At 31.5% G+C, this 21774-nt stretch overlaps 1 protein-coding gene across 5 annotated transcripts in view; it reads left to right on the plus strand.

The window, feature by feature from the left end:
• LOC141461232 (uncharacterized) overlaps positions 1–7932 on the plus strand; it is a 97075-nt gene extending 89143 nt beyond the window's left edge. For all 5 annotated transcript variants that reach the window (XM_074142043.1, XM_074142045.1, XM_074142040.1 and 2 more), the window contains exons 10-24: positions 217–322; positions 1271–1446; positions 1582–1720; positions 2102–2397; positions 2499–2601; positions 2687–2757; positions 2869–3045; positions 3812–4015; positions 4327–4581; positions 4672–4844; positions 4965–5118; positions 6220–6628; positions 6716–6872; positions 6961–7041; positions 7698–7932. In XM_074142043.1, coding sequence (XP_073998144.1) covers positions 217–322; positions 1271–1446; positions 1582–1720; positions 2102–2397; positions 2499–2601; positions 2687–2757; positions 2869–3045; positions 3812–4015; positions 4327–4581; positions 4672–4844; positions 4965–5118; positions 6220–6628; positions 6716–6872; positions 6961–7041; positions 7698–7892 — 2696 coding nt within the window. In that variant the 3' untranslated portion in view covers positions 7893–7932. The remainder of the gene's footprint in view (positions 1–216; positions 323–1270; positions 1447–1581; positions 1721–2101; positions 2398–2498; positions 2602–2686; positions 2758–2868; positions 3046–3811; positions 4016–4326; positions 4582–4671; positions 4845–4964; positions 5119–6219; positions 6629–6715; positions 6873–6960; positions 7042–7697) is intronic.
• The last annotated feature ends 13842 nt before the right edge of the window (positions 7933–21774 follow it).

Consider the following 21774-nt stretch of genomic DNA (forward strand, 5'->3'; position numbering starts at 1 on the left):
AATAAATAAGTAAATAATAATAACAAAGTGGTACTTTTTATTTATCTATAGTTATATTATTTACTATTCCTTTTCATTATACTTTTATACAAACAATTTAATCTCTTATCCAAAATCGACTCACATTATAATTTCTTTTCTCTAAAAATAAGAGTTTACTCTGCCCTGAAAACAAGCTAATTTTACCATTTTTCTAATTATGCAAGTTATTTACAGGTCAGTTGACTGAATTGCGTAAGATAACACTAAGCGGTTTAATCTGTGAGAATTTACGGCTCCAGAATATTCAGCCGAAAGTGTTTGTACAAGAAGATCCCTTTCTGTAAGTTAAAATTTTATTTTATCATTCATATAAATCTAAAATATTGAACAAAAAAAAACTTATGAGTCTACGTTAACAAAGAATATATGAAAAGTATTTGTATGTAAGAGTAAATATATAAGTTGGGAATATAGTTTGGTCCTCAGTGCTGAATGTCATGGAGCGCATGTTTTTTTTACATTGATTTCATTATTGGTCGATTAAAAAGGTTTTCAGGAGGCTGCGTCTCTGCTAGACTGATTAATCAATCTTATGATGTATGAAAATTTGAAAATGATTAGATACAAAAAAAACTTGCCTGCTAGACGGATAAACTCAGCGAAAAAGGTGATAAGTATTTAAATTCCTAGAGAGAATTTGACTAGGCAGACGGTCCAGGCCTCATGAATATCCAAATGATCTTATATTGTGTATGAGGAATCTTGAGATTGGGACAGTTTAGGTCATTAACTTTTTTCAGGTGATTGAGTTATTTTTTTCAATTTATAAGTATTTAAATTTTAGAAAACTTTGTAAATTTGTTTAAATTATACAATAGTATTTTTTAGTGCAGTTATTAATACTATATTATGTGCAGTCGTTTTAGAAATTAATCACATTAATTTGTGATATTAATCACAAATCAAAGCACTGAAGATTAAATTAAATACATAAAGTTCAAATCTTGGGCATAAGATTTATTATTTCTAAATTGACCAATACTCAAGATTCCTCAGCTACTGTATCTTACCAACGATTGTTTAAGAACTGTTACCTTCTTTTTTGAACAGTTATTCTAATCTATGCCTCAAGGCTGCAGAGATCGACTGTGGTGGCGCAGAATTGCAATTTTACCTTTTTTACTCGAAGGAAGAAATAAAATAATTTTTATTTGAAAACTTAATTAGTCAGTTGTAATTTACTGCATAACTTAAGCAAGATAATAATTTATATTATTCCTTTTACTAGGAACGCAGTTGTGGGATGTGAACATCAAAATGGACTTTCAGTGGAACAATGGAAAGATGAAGATCCACAACCTGATGATATATTAATATCTAAAGAGATGATCAAAGAGGCTATGGTTAGAGCAGCTGAAGATCTGGCAAGGCGACAGCGGCGAGAGTTGGTTGTGTACGCAAATCGTTAGTAAAAATTTGGAGAAAATATTTAGAATTTAATTATTTCGTCTTTATAGTTATTGTTATTTTTGTCAATATTCAAAGAATGTCTATATGACAGATTAATGTTCATAACACTATCACTTAAATTATTTGCAGAAGGTGGAGTAGATCCTAAATCACCTCTGGGTACTGCAGCAGCATTCAGCAAGCCGAACAAAATGGCATTAGCCATGGCTAACAATTCCCTTCTGTTTGAGTTCGCATCACAAGAGATTATATCATCAGTTACAGCAAAGTTAGTTTATCTTCTGTAATTATTAATTTTGTCATTTCAAATTTGACTTGTTAGTGAAGTTATAGTTAGTAGTTGTTTTTATCATTCATTTAGAGTTTATTAACAATAGCGTAGAAAAGGCCAGTTATAAACGGCGTTGGTATCAACAACGTTTTGCTTATTCCTTGTCAACTTAAACTATATCGACTTGGATGCCTGAAAATAAAAATACGCAAAGGTTTTATTTAGATTGGAAGTAATTATTGTAAGAATGGCTATATTAAGTAATCAACAAAATTCACTTAATAGCTTCCCCTTCATGTTTAGTTAAATTTAAATGGCGTGGGATTAAAGGTGTTATTATAGCCTTTAAGATTAAAAAGATTAATTCTCAATGTGTAGACAAAGAAGACGACGTCAACTGGAAGGTGATAATGTGATAAATTTCGATCTTAGCTTCAATTCGGCCAAAGACCTATTCTCAGATTTGGATATAGGAGATTATTTCCCACCGTTGACATTGACCAGACCAACATTGAACAATGATATGGAAGAATGTCCAAATGAAGAAATTGGTCCATGTGATCCGACTTCACCGTATAGAACCTACACTGGGCATTGTAACAATTTAGAGCACCCAACGCTTGGAAAATCATTGACTACTTTTGCTAGGCTTTTACCTGCAGTTTATGAGAATGGTATTAGTTCTTTTTAATGTAAAAAATTAATCGTAACTTTAAGATGCTTGGTTTTTTTTATTTTTTATTAGTAGTATTAAATTTTTTCAATGATTTACAAGGTATTTCAAATCCTCGCATGTCCTCTGTCACTGGTGTTCAGTTACCTTCTGCCAGATTAGTGTCTTCTATGATACACGCCGATATATCCTATCTACATTCAAGGTATATTTGTTTGTTAAATCAAGTAAATAATAGTGATCTTCCAAATTATCAAAAACTAATTTAATTTTCTAACCTTTATTTTCAGATATTCCTTAATGTTAATGCAATTTGCACAGTTTGTAGATCATGATATAACATTTACACCTAACCATAGAGGTAAGAAGATTTTTATAGTTTTATTGCCTCCTTTTCTTAATTTTTGGTAATAAGAAATTAATCTTGAATTTGTTTTTTTTTAAACATTTAAGTGCTATAATTATTTTCTAGGTTTCTTTGCTTCAATACCAGATTGTAGGTCATGTAGTTCACCAGTTACTGTCCATCCTGAATGTATGCCAATACCTGTGCCAAACAATGATAATTTCTATCCAAAACGAAACGTTACTACTGGAGAAAAGTTTTGTTTAGCTTTTATGAGATCATTGCCAGGACAACAGAGATTAGGTAACATTTGTTTAAAAAAAATATATTTGCTTTAGTGGGGTATTTAGGTGAGGAATGAATAAATAAATGATTCAACACTGATTTATTTGGCGTATATTTGGTAAAAATAAAGTGCTCTTAATTAGGTTAGTTGCTTAGGAGTCACTAGTATTGGTTTAAACTTGAAATTTTATCTGACTGTCCCAGCGTTACCATAATAAATGGCAACTACATCATTAACTTTTAACAACAAATATTAATATAATAAAAAGTAAACTAAATTATGTTTTTACTATATCTAAGGTAATATTTTAGTATAATGTTTTCAAATCATTTGTTTAATTTTGGCTGGAATGTTTGTATAATAAGTGTTCAACATTTACTGTACAGTAACAAGTTTCCGTTTTTAACCATATTATAGGAATTTTTAATTTCCATCTCAACTCTTTGGATACGATAACTGTCCGAAAGTAATGAAATTGGAGTTGAAATAACCTTTCAGTGTGATTTTAAAGTATGTACTAAAGATGTTTACGAGAGCTGTACATTGCTTAATTTGTAGATACTTACGGTACCCGAAATGTTACGTGAGCGTTACGATTTTTTCTCTGGGTAAAGCTCTCACATCTTATGTAGTTCAACAAATTTTCTATGGAATTTTATATATTTTTTATTGATTTCAACCAAAACCTATTTAAACTTGAGTTGTTCTTTTTCAATCAGAGGCCCAAAATATTCACATAAAATAGTAACAGTTTATCACGAAATTATATTTACATTTTTACAGGACCTCGTGAACAAATAAATCAGAATTCAGCATATCTGGATGGTTCTCAAGTATATGGAGAACATGCCTGTTTAGGCAGACAACTTAGAGCGTTTACGTTAGGAAAACTGAACATGACTTTAACTAGAGTTGGCAAAGATCTACTACCAGTGTCGCCCGTTCATCCAGAATGTAAAGCACCGTCCGGATATTGCTTCATCGCTGGTCAGTATACTTGCAGAATATGTATTAGTGAATTTTAATTAGAATCATATTTAATAGTCAAGCTCTTAGGACTTAAAAAACAAAAAGATTAGCTTAAAATTTTTGTTTTGTTTTTTAAATAAAAAAAAAGAAAAGTTTTTAGCTTATGTTCTCAGTGCAAACAAAAATATCTAAAAACTGAATGCAAAAGAAACAACCTTGTTGGTATCTGTTTATAAATAAACTAGGATTTTGGGTAAAAATGAACTCGAGACTATACTTTATTTTTTATCTATAATATTTTTCTATTGTTTTGTTTTTTTTTTACCCAGGTGATGGACGAGCTAGTGAACAGCCCGGGCTAACGGCCATACACACTCTTTACGCCAGAGAGCACAATCGTTTAGCCGACGGCTTGAAATTAGTGAATCCACATTGGGACGACGAGCATATCTACCAAGAGGCTAGGAAAATATCTGTAGCTACTTACCAACATATAATTTACAATGAATTTTTGCCAAGATTATTAGGCTGGAACGCTATCAATCTGTACGGACTTAAACTACATTCTCATGGATATTACAAAGGTAAGTGGCGTATTTATTAGGTTCTTTTCAGTTTTATAGTTTTGAAGGTAATGTTTAAATTGTCAGTTAAATAAAACCTTTTCTGTCCAGGATACAGATCTTCTTGTAATCCAAACGTTGTAACAGAATTCGCCACTGCAGCCTATCGTATTGGTCATAGTTTACTAAGACCACACATACCCAGAATGACGCCAGCATTTTCTTCGCTTGAACCATCCATCTTATTAAGAGATACTTTCTTCAATCCAGATATCATATACAAGGTTTCTTTTTTCTTGCACTAATACTTTTAAAAATATTTTTGGTCCTTATCAAATGAAAATGAAAATGAATCAATAAAAACTGAAGCCGCCTTTTGGAATGCATTGTTTCTTCTTTTTTAGCCACACATGGTGGATGAAATTATGCGAGGACTTGTCTCCACACCAATGGAAAGTCTAGATCAATTTATTACTGGAGAAATATCTAATCATTTATTTGAAGACAGAAGGATTCCACATTCTGGCATGGATCTACCAGCTTTGAATATTCAGAGAGGTATGAACGGTGCTTAAAATAAAACTACGTTAATGAAGAGGTGTGCGTGCAGTTGAGGTCTAAACTCACAGCTAGAGTTTTAGTTTCTAGCTGGGTCATCCATACCGAACGCATCTTTTAACCTGCTCAAGAAAGATACTCGGTCTCCTTTAGGTTGAGGAGTGGAGCTTAGAGCTATCAACTTATAGAACCTCAGCCGTTTCGAAATTTCTGAAGCTCACAGATTATAAGTAGGATCCCTCATAAGGATTTTATCTTTAGGTTTTAAGGTATTTTGACCCTATGTAGAGCATAGCACTAAATATTATTTATATATACTGTGGCTGTACAGAAAATGCGTTGGAGTAGTCACAGCATCCGTAAAAGAAAATTATAAAGAGAGAGAGAGAGCCATGGGAATTAGCGAGGTCTTTTCACGGTCACTTTGGATTCAGATTCAGAGACACTTTTTTCTACATCTTAGTTCAACTAAGTTGGCAATAGGTCTCCATTTTAATGTACTTGTATAGCCCAAAAGCTCTTGATCATGATGTTTTGAATGTTTCCGAACGTTGTTTAATCCTTTGTGAAGACCCAGAGGTAGTTTAAAACGTAAAAAAATCGCAAATTATCAGTAAGTATAAGTTACTTTCAAAGTATATTTAGACTAGAAGAAAGTTATTGTAAGTTTATAAAAAAATGTTTTATTATTATTTTCACATTTGGTTGTGAACCAAGGTAACCTCTGTGAAGGTGCTTCCAGTTTGTTCTATTATGTTGCACCAACCTTGCCTCATTGAGAAGCAAACTTTTGATCAATTATTTGGTTTGCATATCAAATATACTTAAAAAGCTTTTATAACATAGTTAAAGTGAATAACACGTTGATATATAAAAAAAATATGTATTTGAATGACGTAATCTGACATTAGTTTTAAATTTAAGAAAGTTTGTGATTAAAAATATTATTAAGAACTAATGTGTGCTTAATTTCTCATTTATTTTAATTTGCTAATTTCTTCATTATCTCATAATGAGAAAGTGTTTTTTACAGTTTTATTATTATTAAGAAAAATAATACAATAAGGAGGATAATAATTCAATTATTTTTGCTTTTTTCAGGCCGAGATCACGGTATACCACCGTATAATGAATATCGTTCACTTTGTAATTTAAAACGAGCAGAAACTTGGGACGATTTGTCTAGAGAAATACCACAGGAAGTAATCAGTCGTTTGCGTCTAATCTATCCTTCTGTGAAGGATGTAGACTTATTTCCTGGTGGGTTGAGTGAACGTCCTCTGCAAGGTGGCCTGGTCGGACCGACGTTCGCCTGTATCATTGGACTACAGTTTAGACAGTTGAGGAAATGTGATCGTTTCTGGAATGAAAATGATGATCCAGCTATAAGGCTGACTGAAGCCCAGTTGGCCGAGATCCGTAAGGCCACACTAGCCAAATTGATCTGTGACAATCTGGATGCACCTGGGGAAATTCAACGATCAGTTTTTGATCAACCGTCGGATTTTCTGTAAATAACCAACATTATTTTGTTGTTTTTATTTTTCTTGAAAGTTCTTAATAAAAAATTAATGACAAGTAATTTTTGATGCGCTAGCAATCCCCGAGTACCATGTCGGAGTTTACCAGCTCTAGATTTTAACGCTTGGAAGGAAACGGTAGCCGATGGTTGCCAGATCGCCGGCAGAAGAATAAGAGTTGGAGAGTCTGCTATTCCGACTCCGTGTACCAGCTGTATTTGTACTACTGAAGGGGTGAGTGATGTTCATGATTGTCGTTAGAGAAACATTTTTATTTTACTCAGTATTCATTATTATTCTTTCCATTTCTTTTATAAAATAGGCTCAGTGTGCCTCATTAAGAGTGACAGATTGCGCCCGACTGCTGAATGAAGCTGGCCGGGAAGCAGTTTTGCGGGATGAGGTAATTACTTTTAAACATATTTTCTCTTTTATGCATCTGAATTTTCTTGTAATTGTGTATGTTGTTCGGAATAAACTTCATTTAATTTCTAGTGATAACTTTATAAGGCATTTTATCTCAGTTAATGTTTATCGTCAAGCTCAATTATTCAGCTGGTATGTAAAATAGTGAATTCAGTGAAGAAATTAATGTGACGTAGGTTTAACATGGTAAATAAGCAACTTATGAGTTTTATTCTAGTCTATCACAAGCGCCAACATACGCTAGTTAATTGTTTCTGACGTTAATCGTGTGACGATGTAAAATTTATTTTCCGGTTTCCAATTAAATAGATAAATTCGATACCTTTTATTTTCTATTTCTTGGTATTATTTTATTCAATCTTGTATCTCAGAAGGATAAAGTCTATAAGAAGAGACGTTATGTGATTTTTAAATTAGCGTTTACACATTTTAGGGCCATAACTTCTCACACAATAAGTGTAAATTTCTTTGAGTTGTTCAAATAGAAAATGTTTTACATTTGAACGTTTGTTGGATAAAAATAACCCTCATATCAGTCATTTCTGCTAAAAATTAAACCTTGTTCATAAGGATGAAAAATTAATGCCAGTTTCAGTCATTATAAACTATTATGCCGTTCAAACCTATTTTTAGGTTTGTGCATCACAGTGTTCATCATTCTTGGATTCATCACCACTGGTGGTAGCGCTGACGACCAGACGTCCCAGGACAAGACAGCGATCCAACACTAATAACGGAGATTTCTTGCCCACCAGTTTAATTCCCCCTCCTCCAGTCAAAAGGAGACCATCATTGAGAAGTTTTGTACCACCAGTCTTTCTTGGTTAGTGTCTTAGAATCTTTGTCTACTTTAAAGTGGATTTGTGAATAGTGACTTATGATTGTAGGCTCAAATAGACATGTATTAGTTTTGAAATTGGTTTTTGATTGTATAAGAATTTTCAATTTTTTGTAAATAAAACATTTGGCCTTGTACATAATTAGCGGTGTATATAATGTTTCGAATGTGCTTTATTTCTAAGAGACTATTCGTAATTTTATTTCTTTTAAAAAAAAATGTTTTATATACCATACTTAGTGAACTACTTTTAATAGTTTAAACTAGTTTAAGTTCAAAATTATTTATTTTAAGATTTCTTGTCGATAATTTTGGAATAAAACGAAAGTGTTTTATTGTAATATTGCTTTTAAGATTGTATACGTCGTAGAAAATTCCAGGTTAGACGCATAACTTGTTTGTCTCATTTAATTGTTTAAATTGGTTTTATCGGGCTGACTTGGAACAATACTCGTTGTTAATCAAGTCGAGCTGAGAAGAAGCCAATTTCAATGCTAAATAAAAAGTATATAATTTTGGTAGAAATGCTAAATAGTAACAGATAATATAAGATAGAAAGGTAAACATATTTACTGAATCAACCCTTATATGTTAAAACTGTCTAACCGGACAGTTTTAATCTGACTAGCTAACAAATATTAAATCATACGCCGGTCAAAAAAAAAAGAAAAGCGGTTTACAGATCTTTAGACTAGTTATCTCAAATAACATAAACTAAATACTATTTATCTAACTCTTGGATAGATGATATTGTCTAGAGATAATGGCGTTTTCCAAAGATATAGAAGGAAAAATCATAAAGCTACCTTCCACCTTGACAAATGCTGTTCCAAAACGCTAATTTCAAGTCCAATACATTTCATAATGTAAAGATAAATCTAATATAAGTATTAATTACGAGTTTCATGATATTTGTTGTCAATCCTTTATCTACCTTCGAAATAAGTTACCAATTTTGTATAATATATATTTTGTTATAATTAAAAATAATAATAATGAAAATGATAAAGAAAGAAATAAAGTAAAAAGAAAGAAATAAAATACAAGCCATTTTTGTGCCAATTCACTTTTATTTTTATTTGTTCAAACAATTAAGATATGAATAAGGTATTAATTTATTATAATTTTTTGTTTTTAAATCAAATTGTTATAAAAACGTTAATTTTTGTGATTGTAAAAATAATATAAAATTAATTTTATAATAAATAATTAAATGATATGAAGTATGAATAAAATGTTGGGCCCTTACTGATTTCTTACCTATTGTCGTCTCTCCAACTTGACTTTTGAAACTAATAGTTTTTGTTAAGATTTTATGGTATATGAAAATTGTATTTTGTTTTTAACCTTAAATGTTCTCCAGCCTATTCTTAAGAAAGATTTTTTTTTCTTTGATCTGTGGGCCACAGATTCAGTTTGATAAAAGGACTTCATCAGGGATGACAACAAAAAACTGCTAAGTTAAAGACAGTCCCACAATTTCCATTTTTATAAGGAATTCAAATTACTTTATTAAAACTAGAGAATTGAGCAGATAATTATTATTTTCAATTAGAGGTTTTAATTGCATATTACTTTAATTGTTACAGAACTCACTTCGTTAAGCAATCATCCTGGGACTAACAAGGAATCTACTTTACAAAATAGTAACTGAAGAAGTATTAACTCGAATACAAACATGATATTCGTAAAGCGAAATAACTATATCAGCATTTTGAGTATTTTGAATTTTCAAAGAACGAATTTAAAACAGAAGTAATCATTTATGTAGCCTTCAAAACAGAAAAAATTGATATATTCAAGAGTATTTCCGGCTTAAGCCGAAAAACTATCATATTTCAAGACCTAACAAATTATTTACAAATTATAACTTGAGTGTTATTTATATCTATTAACTAAAGATCTGTTTTCAATTCATAGGAACAGTGAAGTGAGTAGAAACGAATACCTGGACATTTGTTTCTTAGGAGTTCAGCAGGAACCTCACTCTAGCTCCATGATGAGAATTCTCTTATCATTGTAATATCACAGGATTTTTTTCACCAGTCTTGTTTGCGTTCTCCTCCTCAGGCCCTAAAGTTATCTTATCGCAAACATATTATAAAAAGACAATAGTTTCTCCTTACTCAGAAGCTCTAAAAAAATCATTCCACCCAGAGAAGGCTGTGCCAAGATAAAATAAGTATGCCTATGCCTAGATGAACCACTGTGGAATATTTAAGATAATTTCATAAGGGTATGTTGAATTTGCTACAATATAATAAATATTATATTTCATTTATAATACTTTCTATAGTATAGTTTACAGCTAGCTACATTTGCATTAGTTGGAACCTAAGTTAATCTGGTTCATTTCTGCTTATCCACAAATTTTTACAAAAACTCAACAGGACTTCCCTGTCATAAAAATATGTTTTTACAGTAATTGTTGAATAAGGCGCCACGATAGCCGAGCGGTTAGAGGCGAGACCCGTAAAGCTAGTATGTATTGTGGTGCTGGGTTTGAGTCCCGGATTTAGGCCTTAGATTTTATTTAATGGTTAAAAAAAGAAATACAGTAAAGTATGTTTGCTAGTCGCCTCCGTCCACGACACCTAATTGGTAGTTGGACGTAAAGCCCGCCTGAAAAAATTGGCAATTACTTTACTTTTTTTTACTTTACAGTAATTGTTGAATATACTTTTGATCAGGTGCTTAAGGAGATTCAATATATTAATAGCAATAATTAACTGACACCGAAGAGGGCTAAAAAATCGAACACTAAAAAGATTGAGTTAAAATCCACGGATCTTTTGGAGAAAATGGCTTTGTCGCTGATATTTACTCATCTGTCTGGCGTAAAGAAAAAATGTAATAATATTTACAAGGGAAGGGATTAGCTATGCGGTTAGCGTACTGGACTCCCACGCGGAGGTCCCGGGTTCGAATCCAGCTGCTAACCCTTAGATTTTCTCTTCCTAGGAGCTTCTTACAGCCCACTGTCCGGTGATGGACAGGGTTGTCTGTAACGAGAGAACACTGTCCGGAGGCCGGCAGTGCACTGAAAAAAGCTCCGGGCGCATAACCTTCGATGTTGACGCGCCTTAAATCATTTTAAAAAAAATTACATAATAATTATTTACTATTTATAATAATTAAATATTCTTCAGTGTTAACAGAATTCGTCATTGTCGCTTTTTGACAAAAATATCCGCCTGACGTATAAAATTAAAGTAAAGTTTGTTTCCAAGCTTCCTACTCAAAAAATAAAAATAATGAAGTCATAACTCCAAAAATGCTGTTGTTTAGAGTAACCAACTAAATATTATCAAAAGGGAAGGTTATTGTTTTAGGTTTACACAAATTGCCACCAGGGCGCTCTGCTAACTGAAAAAATACTTCATTGAATCAAATAATGTTAAAATTTCAAGTTTTGTATCAGGATACAAACCAGCGTAAGAGCTCTAATCAGATTTCAATAGATTTTAATTTAATTTTATTTAAATATTTAACACATAATTATTTGTTTTTGACAATTTTGTTTATTCATTTAATAAGTATACTAAACAAATTTATTGCTCTTTAACTGTAGGATTTTTTTAATGCTGTTTATTAATTAAAAAGTGAATTTAAATCAATTTCTAGGCTAAAGGTTAGAAAGAGTACTGCTCCTTTTTTTTGTTTTTATCTGTTCCTATGAAAAGAAGTAATACTCGTATGTTCCTGTTGCAGGCCATAATTTTCTTAAATACTACTTGGATATAATAAATTTTAGGAAGAATTTAAAAGTGAATGATATAGTGCAAAGTAAACGTACAATTTACCAACTTTCCTACACAAGGTAATTCTTTTGTTACTTTGTTTTTACTTTTAATTTTAAAAATATAAATGCGCTTAGTAAAAAAGGTAATGTACTATATAAGTAATTAATTAGTGATCACAACAGAAAAGATATGGTTATTGCCTCATATTTTTCAAGGGAACTCAGTTCACTTTGGGTAGCTGGGAAATAGTACTAAAGAAAATCAAACTGAAAATACTTTATTCTGTACCTTTCCTAAAGAATAGTTACATTATGATTAAAAGTGATAGGTTCTTGTGGCATGTACAAGAGAATTTTCAAGTACCTGTCTTGCAGAAAATATGTTTTATCAACTAAGTAACAACTAATATTAATTTAAATGTAACTCTTACATTTTATAAATTATTCGAAAACCTAAGCGACAAAAACAAGTTTGCACAACTTTCGAGAAATATAGAACAATTTTCTTATTTCTTTCTCACTCTGTCTTCACTATCACTTTATCTCAGAGATTTCTTGAAAATCATTAAAGTGGTGCTTTCTTTTTTTTTTAGATAGATCATATTTACAGGTAGAGAAGAAAGGCGGAATATGAAATCGCTCCTAGTGAAGTATAAGGTTTCCAAATACTCTACTTGAAATTTGAAACGTACCACCTACATATTCGCTGAAATAGGCCACCTTAGCTGCTGACAGGATGTTGTAGTTATGTTATTACTTTCTTAAAAAGTCTGTTAATAGAAAAAATCAATTTGTAATGGAGGCAATAATATAAACAAAATTTTATCGCATATAATTAATTTTATGAAAAAAATAAATAAATAAATAAAAATAATCAATCTTACATCTTTTTTTTGTTTTGCTTTTTAAAGATATACTATGAAGCTGCTAAAATGCTGCCATAAGATCTGTCACAAATTCAAGATCTATTAGTTGAAAAAGAACATAGACTCCATATAACACCCGAAGAATTGGAAATTTTAAGGGAAGATTTTCCAGTAGAAAGTAAAGTCATTAGTAACTATACAGTTGAATAAGTTAAAAACCTTGGAGCTAACTTACCTGAGGGTAGATAGCTAAATGTTTAGGCACTCTTACTAGACCTGCTGAAAAGGTATTTTAATGTAAATATCTATATAATTACTTTCTATACTATATTCATTTTGTAAATATAATTTTTATGTATGTAATTGTAAAATAAATAAATGTAATTGCATATAAAACAAATTTTTTTATTACTTTCTGAACTTTTCTAAGTGATTCATAGTATATTTTAATGATTTAAAAGAAAGTTCTCTTGTTTAGAGGCGTAAAATACTTAGGTGCAATATAACTGCACAACTTAGATTGGGCGTTATTAAAAGGACAGTTTACCATGAAAAAGTTATACTTGTATAATAAAATACATAAATTTTCAGTATGTGTTTTACTTGGCATGTTATTTACTGCATCTTAAAATTCATTAATTTTCAATTTTATTTTCTATAATTTATTATTTCATAAGCGTATCTAATAAATGGAACATTCATTTTTACTTTTGGCTTTCAAACGCCTTGAATAACATTTAATTAAGTAACTATAAAAAGTAAGCTGGAAAGTAACTTCTTGTGGAGTAGCAGGTGCTGTCCCCTGGTAGTAATTTTACAAACTAGAATTTGTTTAAACTTCATTGTTTTTATTAATTTATTTAGGACATTTAGACATTTTATTAATTAGTAAAAATTATAATTAGGTGGTATTATATTGTTTTTAATTAATGGTAAAAGAATAAGGTTTAAATTTGTGGTATTTGTTGAAAAAAAAAAGCAATAAATGAATGTTGCTTCGATAGCGGACATTTTGTCATGGCGTTTATATAAGCAAGTAAGGTCCGCGGGCGTGGAGGGTGGGGCGAATAGTTTGCTTGAAGTGTCTATATTAGGCTAAGGCTAAGTCCTTTCTTAACGACAGTCGTACTTAACACATTCCAATGACACTTTATAGAGAAATGGCAGGCATATTTATTTTTGGTGAGACGGGCGAACAAGAGCGACCTTCCCTCCTCTGTGATGGTACTGAATAGAAATTATTTTTTTGCAGATGTAATGGAATGTAATGCTACTTGATTGATGATGGCTTCGAACAGTTAGAAAAGTGCATTCTCATGCTTTCTAGCGGCGAAAGATTAAACTATTCTTTTACCACAGTTAAACTGATTGCCGCTAGAATGCACTGGCATGTATTTTTAGTTATTTTTCTATGAAAAAATTACACAATTTATTTTTTTATTTCAAATGATTTATTCAAGATTGAAGACCGACATGTTGAAGATAGAAATAGACATATTTGGCGAGACGAGCGACAAAGCGACCTTCTCTCCTTCGTCACTCAGATGGTACTGAATAGTAGTGATGGGCTATTTGAGCGGACTCGTTCCATTGGAACGAGTCCGATGGTGGAACGAGTTGATTCAAATCCCTATTTTTAAAAAAAGTGATTCCGCCCCGCCCCAAAAAATTTAGGCAAATAAAAATGAAAATGAGGCAGCAGAAGGTTTGGAACGATTAAACATAAGAACAAATGTCACGCAATTTATTATATTATTATATCATTAAATGTTAGCTTTCCCAGTTAATAACAAAACTATATTTCTTTAACACACATTGAGTACTATCCCTAATTTCCAATTGCTCTGTTAAATATAAAATTAACAACGTAATACAAATATTAACACAAAAATAGGCTAGTCAAATATAAATTAAAGCAATGCAGTTTTGTCATTATCTAGCTTGACCACTAGAAGACTGGAGTTAACTTACTTCAAGAGTATTCAAGGTAGAGAAACGGAAATGGGTAGGAAATTATTCCATAAAAATTCTAACCCTTCAAAATTATAATTACTCATAATATTTATTTACTAAGAATTGAATATCAAGCTTTTAAAATATTATCTTATTGTTTTACAAAAAGAAAAAGCTGTGTGCTTAATCTTAAACTTAGCGCTGGACACTTACTCTCATCTTCATTGGCGTAAGTTTGAACGTGTACATGTCAGCTAGACGGTCAAAGTAAAACTGGGCCAAAATTTAGTATTACCTAACTGGTTTACTTAGTGTAGTATCCCTCCCACTCTATCACCTATTTCACAAACATTCATCGATTGAAAATATTTTTTAGTTAAATATTCGTTTCATTGGAATACAAAAAACATTATAACGCTTTCTTAAGATGATTTGAATTTTTAAAATTTGTTTTTGTCCATTACTCTTATAAAATACGAAGAATTTCAAATAAAATATAATATACAAACACAGAATGATCTAGTGTGCAGGTGGAGTCAGTCGTAGTTACCATGACAACGGAACCGTTAAACGACTCCGGCCCAGCTCTAGCATTTTCATTGGTTAAATCCACTGGAGTTGGTGGAGTCGAATCCGGAGTGATTTAAATCCTTTTGAAACCGGACTCGTTCCATTTTTTCGTTCACTGAATCTAGCCAATAGAAATTGCTGGAGCTGGAACCGGAGTTGTTTAACGGTTCCATTGCTATGGTAACGAGGACTGACTCCACCTGCATACTAGATCATTGTGTTTGTATATTATATTTTATTTGAAATTCTTCGTATTATATAAGAGTAATGGACAAAAACAAATTTTAAAAATTAAAATCATCTTAAGAAAGCGTTATAATGTTTTTTGTATTCAAATAAAACGAATATTTAACTAAAAATTATTTCCAATCGATGAATGTTTGTGAAATTGGTGATAGAGTGGGAGGGATACTGCAGTAAGTAAACCAATTAGGTAATACTAAATTTTGGCTCAGTGTTACTTTGACTGTCTCACGGTCATGTACACGGTTAAACTTACCCAATGAAGATAAGAATAAGAGTGTCCAGCGCTATGTTAAAGATTAAGCACACAGCTTTTTTTTTTTTCGTAAGATAATAAGATAATATTTTTAAAGCTTGATATACAAGTCCTAGTAAATAAATATTTCTTTATTTATGAGTAATTATCATTTTGCTTGAAGGGTTAGAATTTTTTTTATGGGAATAATTTCCTACCCATTTCCGTTTCTCTACCTTGGATCCTCTTGAAGCACGTTAACTCCAGTCTTCCAGTGGTCAAGCTAGATAATGACTAAACAGCATTGCTTTAATTTTTATAATTGACTAGTCTATTTTTATGTTAATTTTTGTGTTACGTTGTTAATTTTATATTTATCAGTGCAATTGGAAATTAGGGATAGTACTCAATGTGTGTTAAAGAAATATAGTTTTGTTATTAACTGGGAAAGCTAACATTTAATGATATTTTTTAATAAATTGCGTGACATTTTTACTAATGCATAGGGTAAGTACAGAGACCGGAATCGGTGAACGAGTTGTTGGAATCGATTCCAACCCTGGAACTGATTCAAATCCAACGAGTCCAAAGACGGACTCGTTCTGCCCATCACTACTGAATAGTGATGGGCTATTTGAGCGGACTCGTTCCATTGGAACGAGTCCGATGGTGGAACGAGTTGATTCAAATCCCTATTTTTAAAAAAAGTGATTCCGCCCCGCCCCAAAAAATTTAGGCAAATAAAAATGAAAATGAGGCAGCAGAAGGTTTGGAACGATTAAACATAAGAACAAATGTCACGCAATTTATTATATTATTATATCATTAAATGTTAGCTTTCCCAGTTAATAACAAAACTATATTTCTTTAACACACATTGAGTACTATCCCTAATTTCCAATTGCTCTGATAAATATAAAATTAACAACGTAATACAAATATTAACACAAAAATAGGCTAGTCAAATATAAATTAAAGCAATGCAGTTTTGTCATTATCTAGCTTGACCACTAGAAGACTGGAGTTAACTTACTTCAAGAGTATTCAAGGTAGAGAAACGGAAATGGGTAGGAAATTATTCCATAAAAATTCTAACCCTTCAAAATTATAATTACTCATAATATTTATTTACTAAGAATTGAATATCAAGCTTTTAAAATATTATCTTATTGTTTTACAAAAAGAAAAAGCTGTGTGCTTAATCTTAAACTTAGCGCTGGACACTTACTCTCATCTTCATTGGCGTAAGTTTGAACGTGTACATGTCAGCTAGACGGTCAAAGTAAAACTGGGCCAAAATTTAGTATTACCTAACTGGTTTACTTAGTGTAGTATCCCTCCCACTCTATCAACTATTTCACAAACATTCATCGATTAAAAATATTTTTTAGTTAAATATTCGTTTCATTGGAATACAAAAAACATTATAACGCTTTCTTAAGATGATTTGAATTTTTAAAATTTGTTTTTGTCCATTACTCTTATAAAATACGAAGAATTTCAAATAAAATATAATATACAAACACAGAATGATCTAGTGTGCAGGTGGAGTCAGTCGTAGTTACCATGACAACGGAACCGTTAAACGACTCCGGCCCAGCTCTAGCATTTTCATTGGTTAAATCCACTGGAGTTGGTGGAGTCGAATCCGGAGTGATTTAAATCCTTTTGAAACCGGACTCGTTCCATTTTTTCGTTCACTGAATCTAGCCAATAGAAATTGCTGGAGCTGGAACCGGAGTTGTTTAACGGTTCCATTGCTATGGTAACGAGGACTGACTCCACCTGCATACTAGATCATTGTGTTTGTATATTATATTTTATTTGAAATTCTTCGTATTATATAAGAGTAATGGACAAAAACAAATTTTAAAAATTAAAATCATCTTAAGAAAGCGTTATAATGTTTTTTGTATTCAAATAAAACGAATATTTAACTAAAAATTATTTCCAATCGATGAATGTTTGTGAAATTGGTGATAGAGTGGGAGGGATACTGCAGTAAGTAAACCAATTAGGTAATACTAAATTTTGGCTCAGTGTTACTTTGACTGTCTCACGGTCATGTACACGGTTAAACTTACCCAATGAAGATAAGAATAAGAGTGTCCAGCGCTATGTTAAAGATTAAGCACACAGCTTTTTCTTTTCGTAAGATAATAGTTTTAAAGCTTGATATACAAGTCCTAGTAAATAAATATTTCTTTATTTATGAGTAATTATCATTTTGCTTGAAGGGTTAGAATTTTTTTTATGGGAATAATTTCCTACCCATTTCCGTTTCTCTACCTTGGATCCTCTTGAAGCACGTTAACTCCAGTCTTCCAGTGGTCAAGCTAGATAATGACTAAACAGCATTGCTTTAATTTTTATAATTGACTAGTCTATTTTTATGTTAATTTTTGTGTTACGTTGTTAATTTTATATTTATCAGTGCAATTGGAAATTAGGGATAGTACTCAATGTGTGTTAAAGAAATATAGTTTTGTTATTAACTGGGAAAGCTAACATTTAATGATATTTTTTAATAAATTGCGTGACATTTTTACTAATGCATAGGGTAAGTACAGAGACCGGAATCGGTGAACGAGTTGTTGGAATCGATTCCAACCCTGGAACTGATTCAAATCCAACGAGTCCAAAGACGGACTCGTTCTGCCCATCACTAGTACTGAATAGAATAGAATTTTATTTGCTAGTGGTGCTGTGATGGTTTCGAATAGTTAGAAAAGTGCATTCTCATGCTTTCTAGCGGCGAAAGTTTAAACTATTCTTTTACCACAGTTAGACTGATTGCCGCTAGAATGCACTGGCATGTATTTCTAGTTATTTTTCTATGAAAAAATTACACAATTTATTTTTTTATTTCAAATGATTTATTCAAGATTGAAGTCCGACATATTGAAGATAGAAATAGACATATTTGGCGAGACGAGCGACAAAGCGACCTTCTCTCCTCTGTCACTGAGATGGTACTGAATAGAATAGAATTTTATTTGCTAGCGGTGCTGTGATGGTTTCGAATAGTTAGAAAAGTACATTCTCATGCTTTCTAGCGGCGAAAGTTTAAACTAATGTTGTACCGTAGTTCAGCTGATTGCTGCTAGAATGCATTGGCTTGCTATTTCTTGTTACTTTTTATAGAAAAATTATGCTTTATTAATTTTTCCAATGTTTTATTATTTACATATATGGCCAAATGTTTAATAGTTATGTTTATAGAAATGGTATTAGATAAGTGTTATAAATTCTTTATTCTCTTTTATTAGTGTACAATTCTAATTGAATTATAATGAAATCATTTTGATAGATGTTTCTAAAATTTCTTTTATTTTAGAGAAATCTGATGACACAGTTTTGCAGCAGTGCTCCAGTATCGGCTTTTTCAATCTAAAAAAATATTATTCAATGATACACATTTTTCATCAGTTATTTCTTATATGTAGATGCATTTTTCACAATAATACTATAAATAAAAAATTAAACGGCCGTGCTTAAGAAGCATTTTTACTACTACCATAATTTCAACCATAAAAAACCGTTTTGCAATCAGTTTACTAGAAAAAGGTATGATTTATATCAAAAAGATTTATTATTACTGAAAAAAGCTATAGTAATTAATGTAAAATTATTTTCTATAAAAATAAATAAAGAATGCTGAACTGAAACTAGTGTTGACGTCTACAGTTGAATATATTTTTTGTAATCCCAAATAATTTTATTATAAAAATGAAAATTAATTAGATTTCTAAGCATACACGTGATTTCATTGACAATCATGTTGATTTGGCTGAATAATACAGTACCACTTTTATAATTTTTTAAGATTAGCTTTTTCTCATTAAATTAAAAAATGATAAGCACACTTACAGTTTTATTTAATTAAAAATTAGTATACTATTACTTGTTATTTATTTATGGTTTTTTTGTTGCACATTAACCAATATTTTTTGGTTGGCTGGAAAAAACCAAAATGTTGGTATACACAGCTACAGTTGGCTTTTAATGCCTCAATTTACAATATTTTGGTGGAAAAACCAGCTCTATCTTTTTCAATATTCAACTGAGTTGAGAAATATCGCAGGCTCTTTCACTTCCCTCTTCTCCATGACTGCCTCAAGGTAAGAGTGACTCTCTTCCACAACTTTCTTCTTCGCAGCTTCAATAACTTGATCGATGCATACTGGCTTTTCCTTCCTAAAACAATACAATGGTATGTGAATCTCACTTCGTTAAATGTTATTCGCTTAGAGTAGTGCATTTAGTCGTGTAGTGGAGTGTTTGTGTGAATAAATAAGAAATAATTTTATTCACACGAACGAATTTTTAAATGCTTTGTAGCGCATTATAGCTAAAATACTTTTGGAGCTAATGGGAAATGTGCTGCCAATCCCTTTAGAAACCTGTCTCTATTTCTGTTATATCTGCTGCATCTAAAGAAGAGATAAGTTAAGATTCCCAATATTGTCTCAATATTTACCGTAGAAACTGTAGCGATTTGGAAAGCGGTAATTCTGCATAGTAACTCTTATTAGTGATTCTAAAAGTGCACACCAAAAAAAAAACGTCTGGGCGATGTTTTAGATCCATAAATACAGAAATAGCAACTCTTTTGGTAAACACAATTGATAGGTTTAGAAATGTCCTCATCCTCCCGGGCACCGCAATCACATTCAGAACTATCTAGTAACTTGATTTTATGCAGGTGTGGATTCGTGACATTTTGGTTGAACCTCAGTCGCATTATTTTGTGTAAAAATGCCTTTCTCCCTCCAGTGCTTCTACAAACCGTGGCTTGTTGAGGATCCTAGGCTGTGAATCAGTAATATTTACTCTTATTTTCTTTATCCAGATGCTACAGCTTTCGCCATGCGTCAGAACAACGTTTTCTCAAAGCACTTTCGCGGACTGAGCACTGGAGTATGTTCCCCTGACAAAATGGCTCTTTTCGCTAGCATATCAACTTTCTCATTATCTACTATCCCAGCATGTCCATTCAGCCACACCAGATGCAACCTATCCATTCTCTTTTGCGTTTACCAAAATTTAATTAAATTTAAACTTTAATTTCTGTAAATATAGGATCTAACACAATCGCCCGGACGTTTTATTTTTTGGTGTGCACTTTTAGAATCACTAAGAATAATTACTGTGCCGAATTATTGTGGCATTGCTGTGCCTTAGGTAACCTTATACTGGATATATGACACCAGATGGATATCTTGCAACCAGAGATTTTTGAAATATTTGGAAATCCTTGTATTTTACTAAGGCGCGATCCCATCTCCGCCTTTCTTCTCTATCAGAGGATTGGATCAACCTAAAGAAGAAAGCACAAGTTTAATGATTTCTAACGATATCCTTAAGATATATAAGGTGATTAGGAAAATAGAGAAAACTGTTTACCATTTTTGAAGAAGATAGTATATCGTATATAGTAGGAATGTAGTAGTTCTTTTCAAGTAAAATATGGCTATGAAGTCTGCAAATGTTATTTTGTCACCAAATATTCACATTATTTCCTAAAAATTAAGAGTTTGAATCTTTAACATGTAAAATATATTCAATTTCTCTAATTAGTATCATAATTTGTTTTAAATGAAATGAATTTTGTCTTCAATCTATTAAACTTACAAGAGAAATAGAAAGACCTATTTTTAAACATATAAATTGAGTAGTTCCGTCTTAAGTAGTTACTTTCTTAAAAAACATAATTGCTCTTTGACAGTACTTGATATCTCTTGTAAAAGCCACAAGAACCTATTACTTTTAATCATTATGTGATCATTAATGTATTCCTTAGGAAACGTTCAGTGTAAAACACTCCAAAAGATCATGTGGTTTATTTTTTCTTTTTTTCATAGAACTAGTAAGGATATTAATAATTTATTCCCATTTTCTAAAAACATTTTGAATTCTAAACCTATAAATGAGTGTGGAGATAACAGAGTTGTTTTTGATAATAAAGTGATTCTCTTTGAATTGATCTACATTTGAGATGTTTTTTGATAGTTGGAGAGCCTAACAACTGTTGGTATACCGCACACACAACGAATCCCGATTACAGTCTCACCAGAAGCAAGTATTAATTTAGTTCGGCTCTCTTCTCTTAAACTTGAGTTCTGTTTTTTGATAATGATATGAATAAATTTCCCCACATGATTGCGTTAATTAAACCATTCAGCAGCATTATTCCATCTTCATCACTACCGGTAATAATTTTAACTGGTCGGGCTCCAGTTGGATTAATATTTTTTCCTAGC

This window comes from Rhodnius prolixus, unplaced genomic scaffold (assembly GCF_049639745.1).
Source record: "Rhodnius prolixus isolate KJV_2025 unplaced genomic scaffold, Rpr scaffold_6, whole genome shotgun sequence".
In the NCBI taxonomy this organism is placed as follows: Eukaryota; Metazoa; Arthropoda; class Insecta; order Hemiptera; family Reduviidae; genus Rhodnius; species Rhodnius prolixus.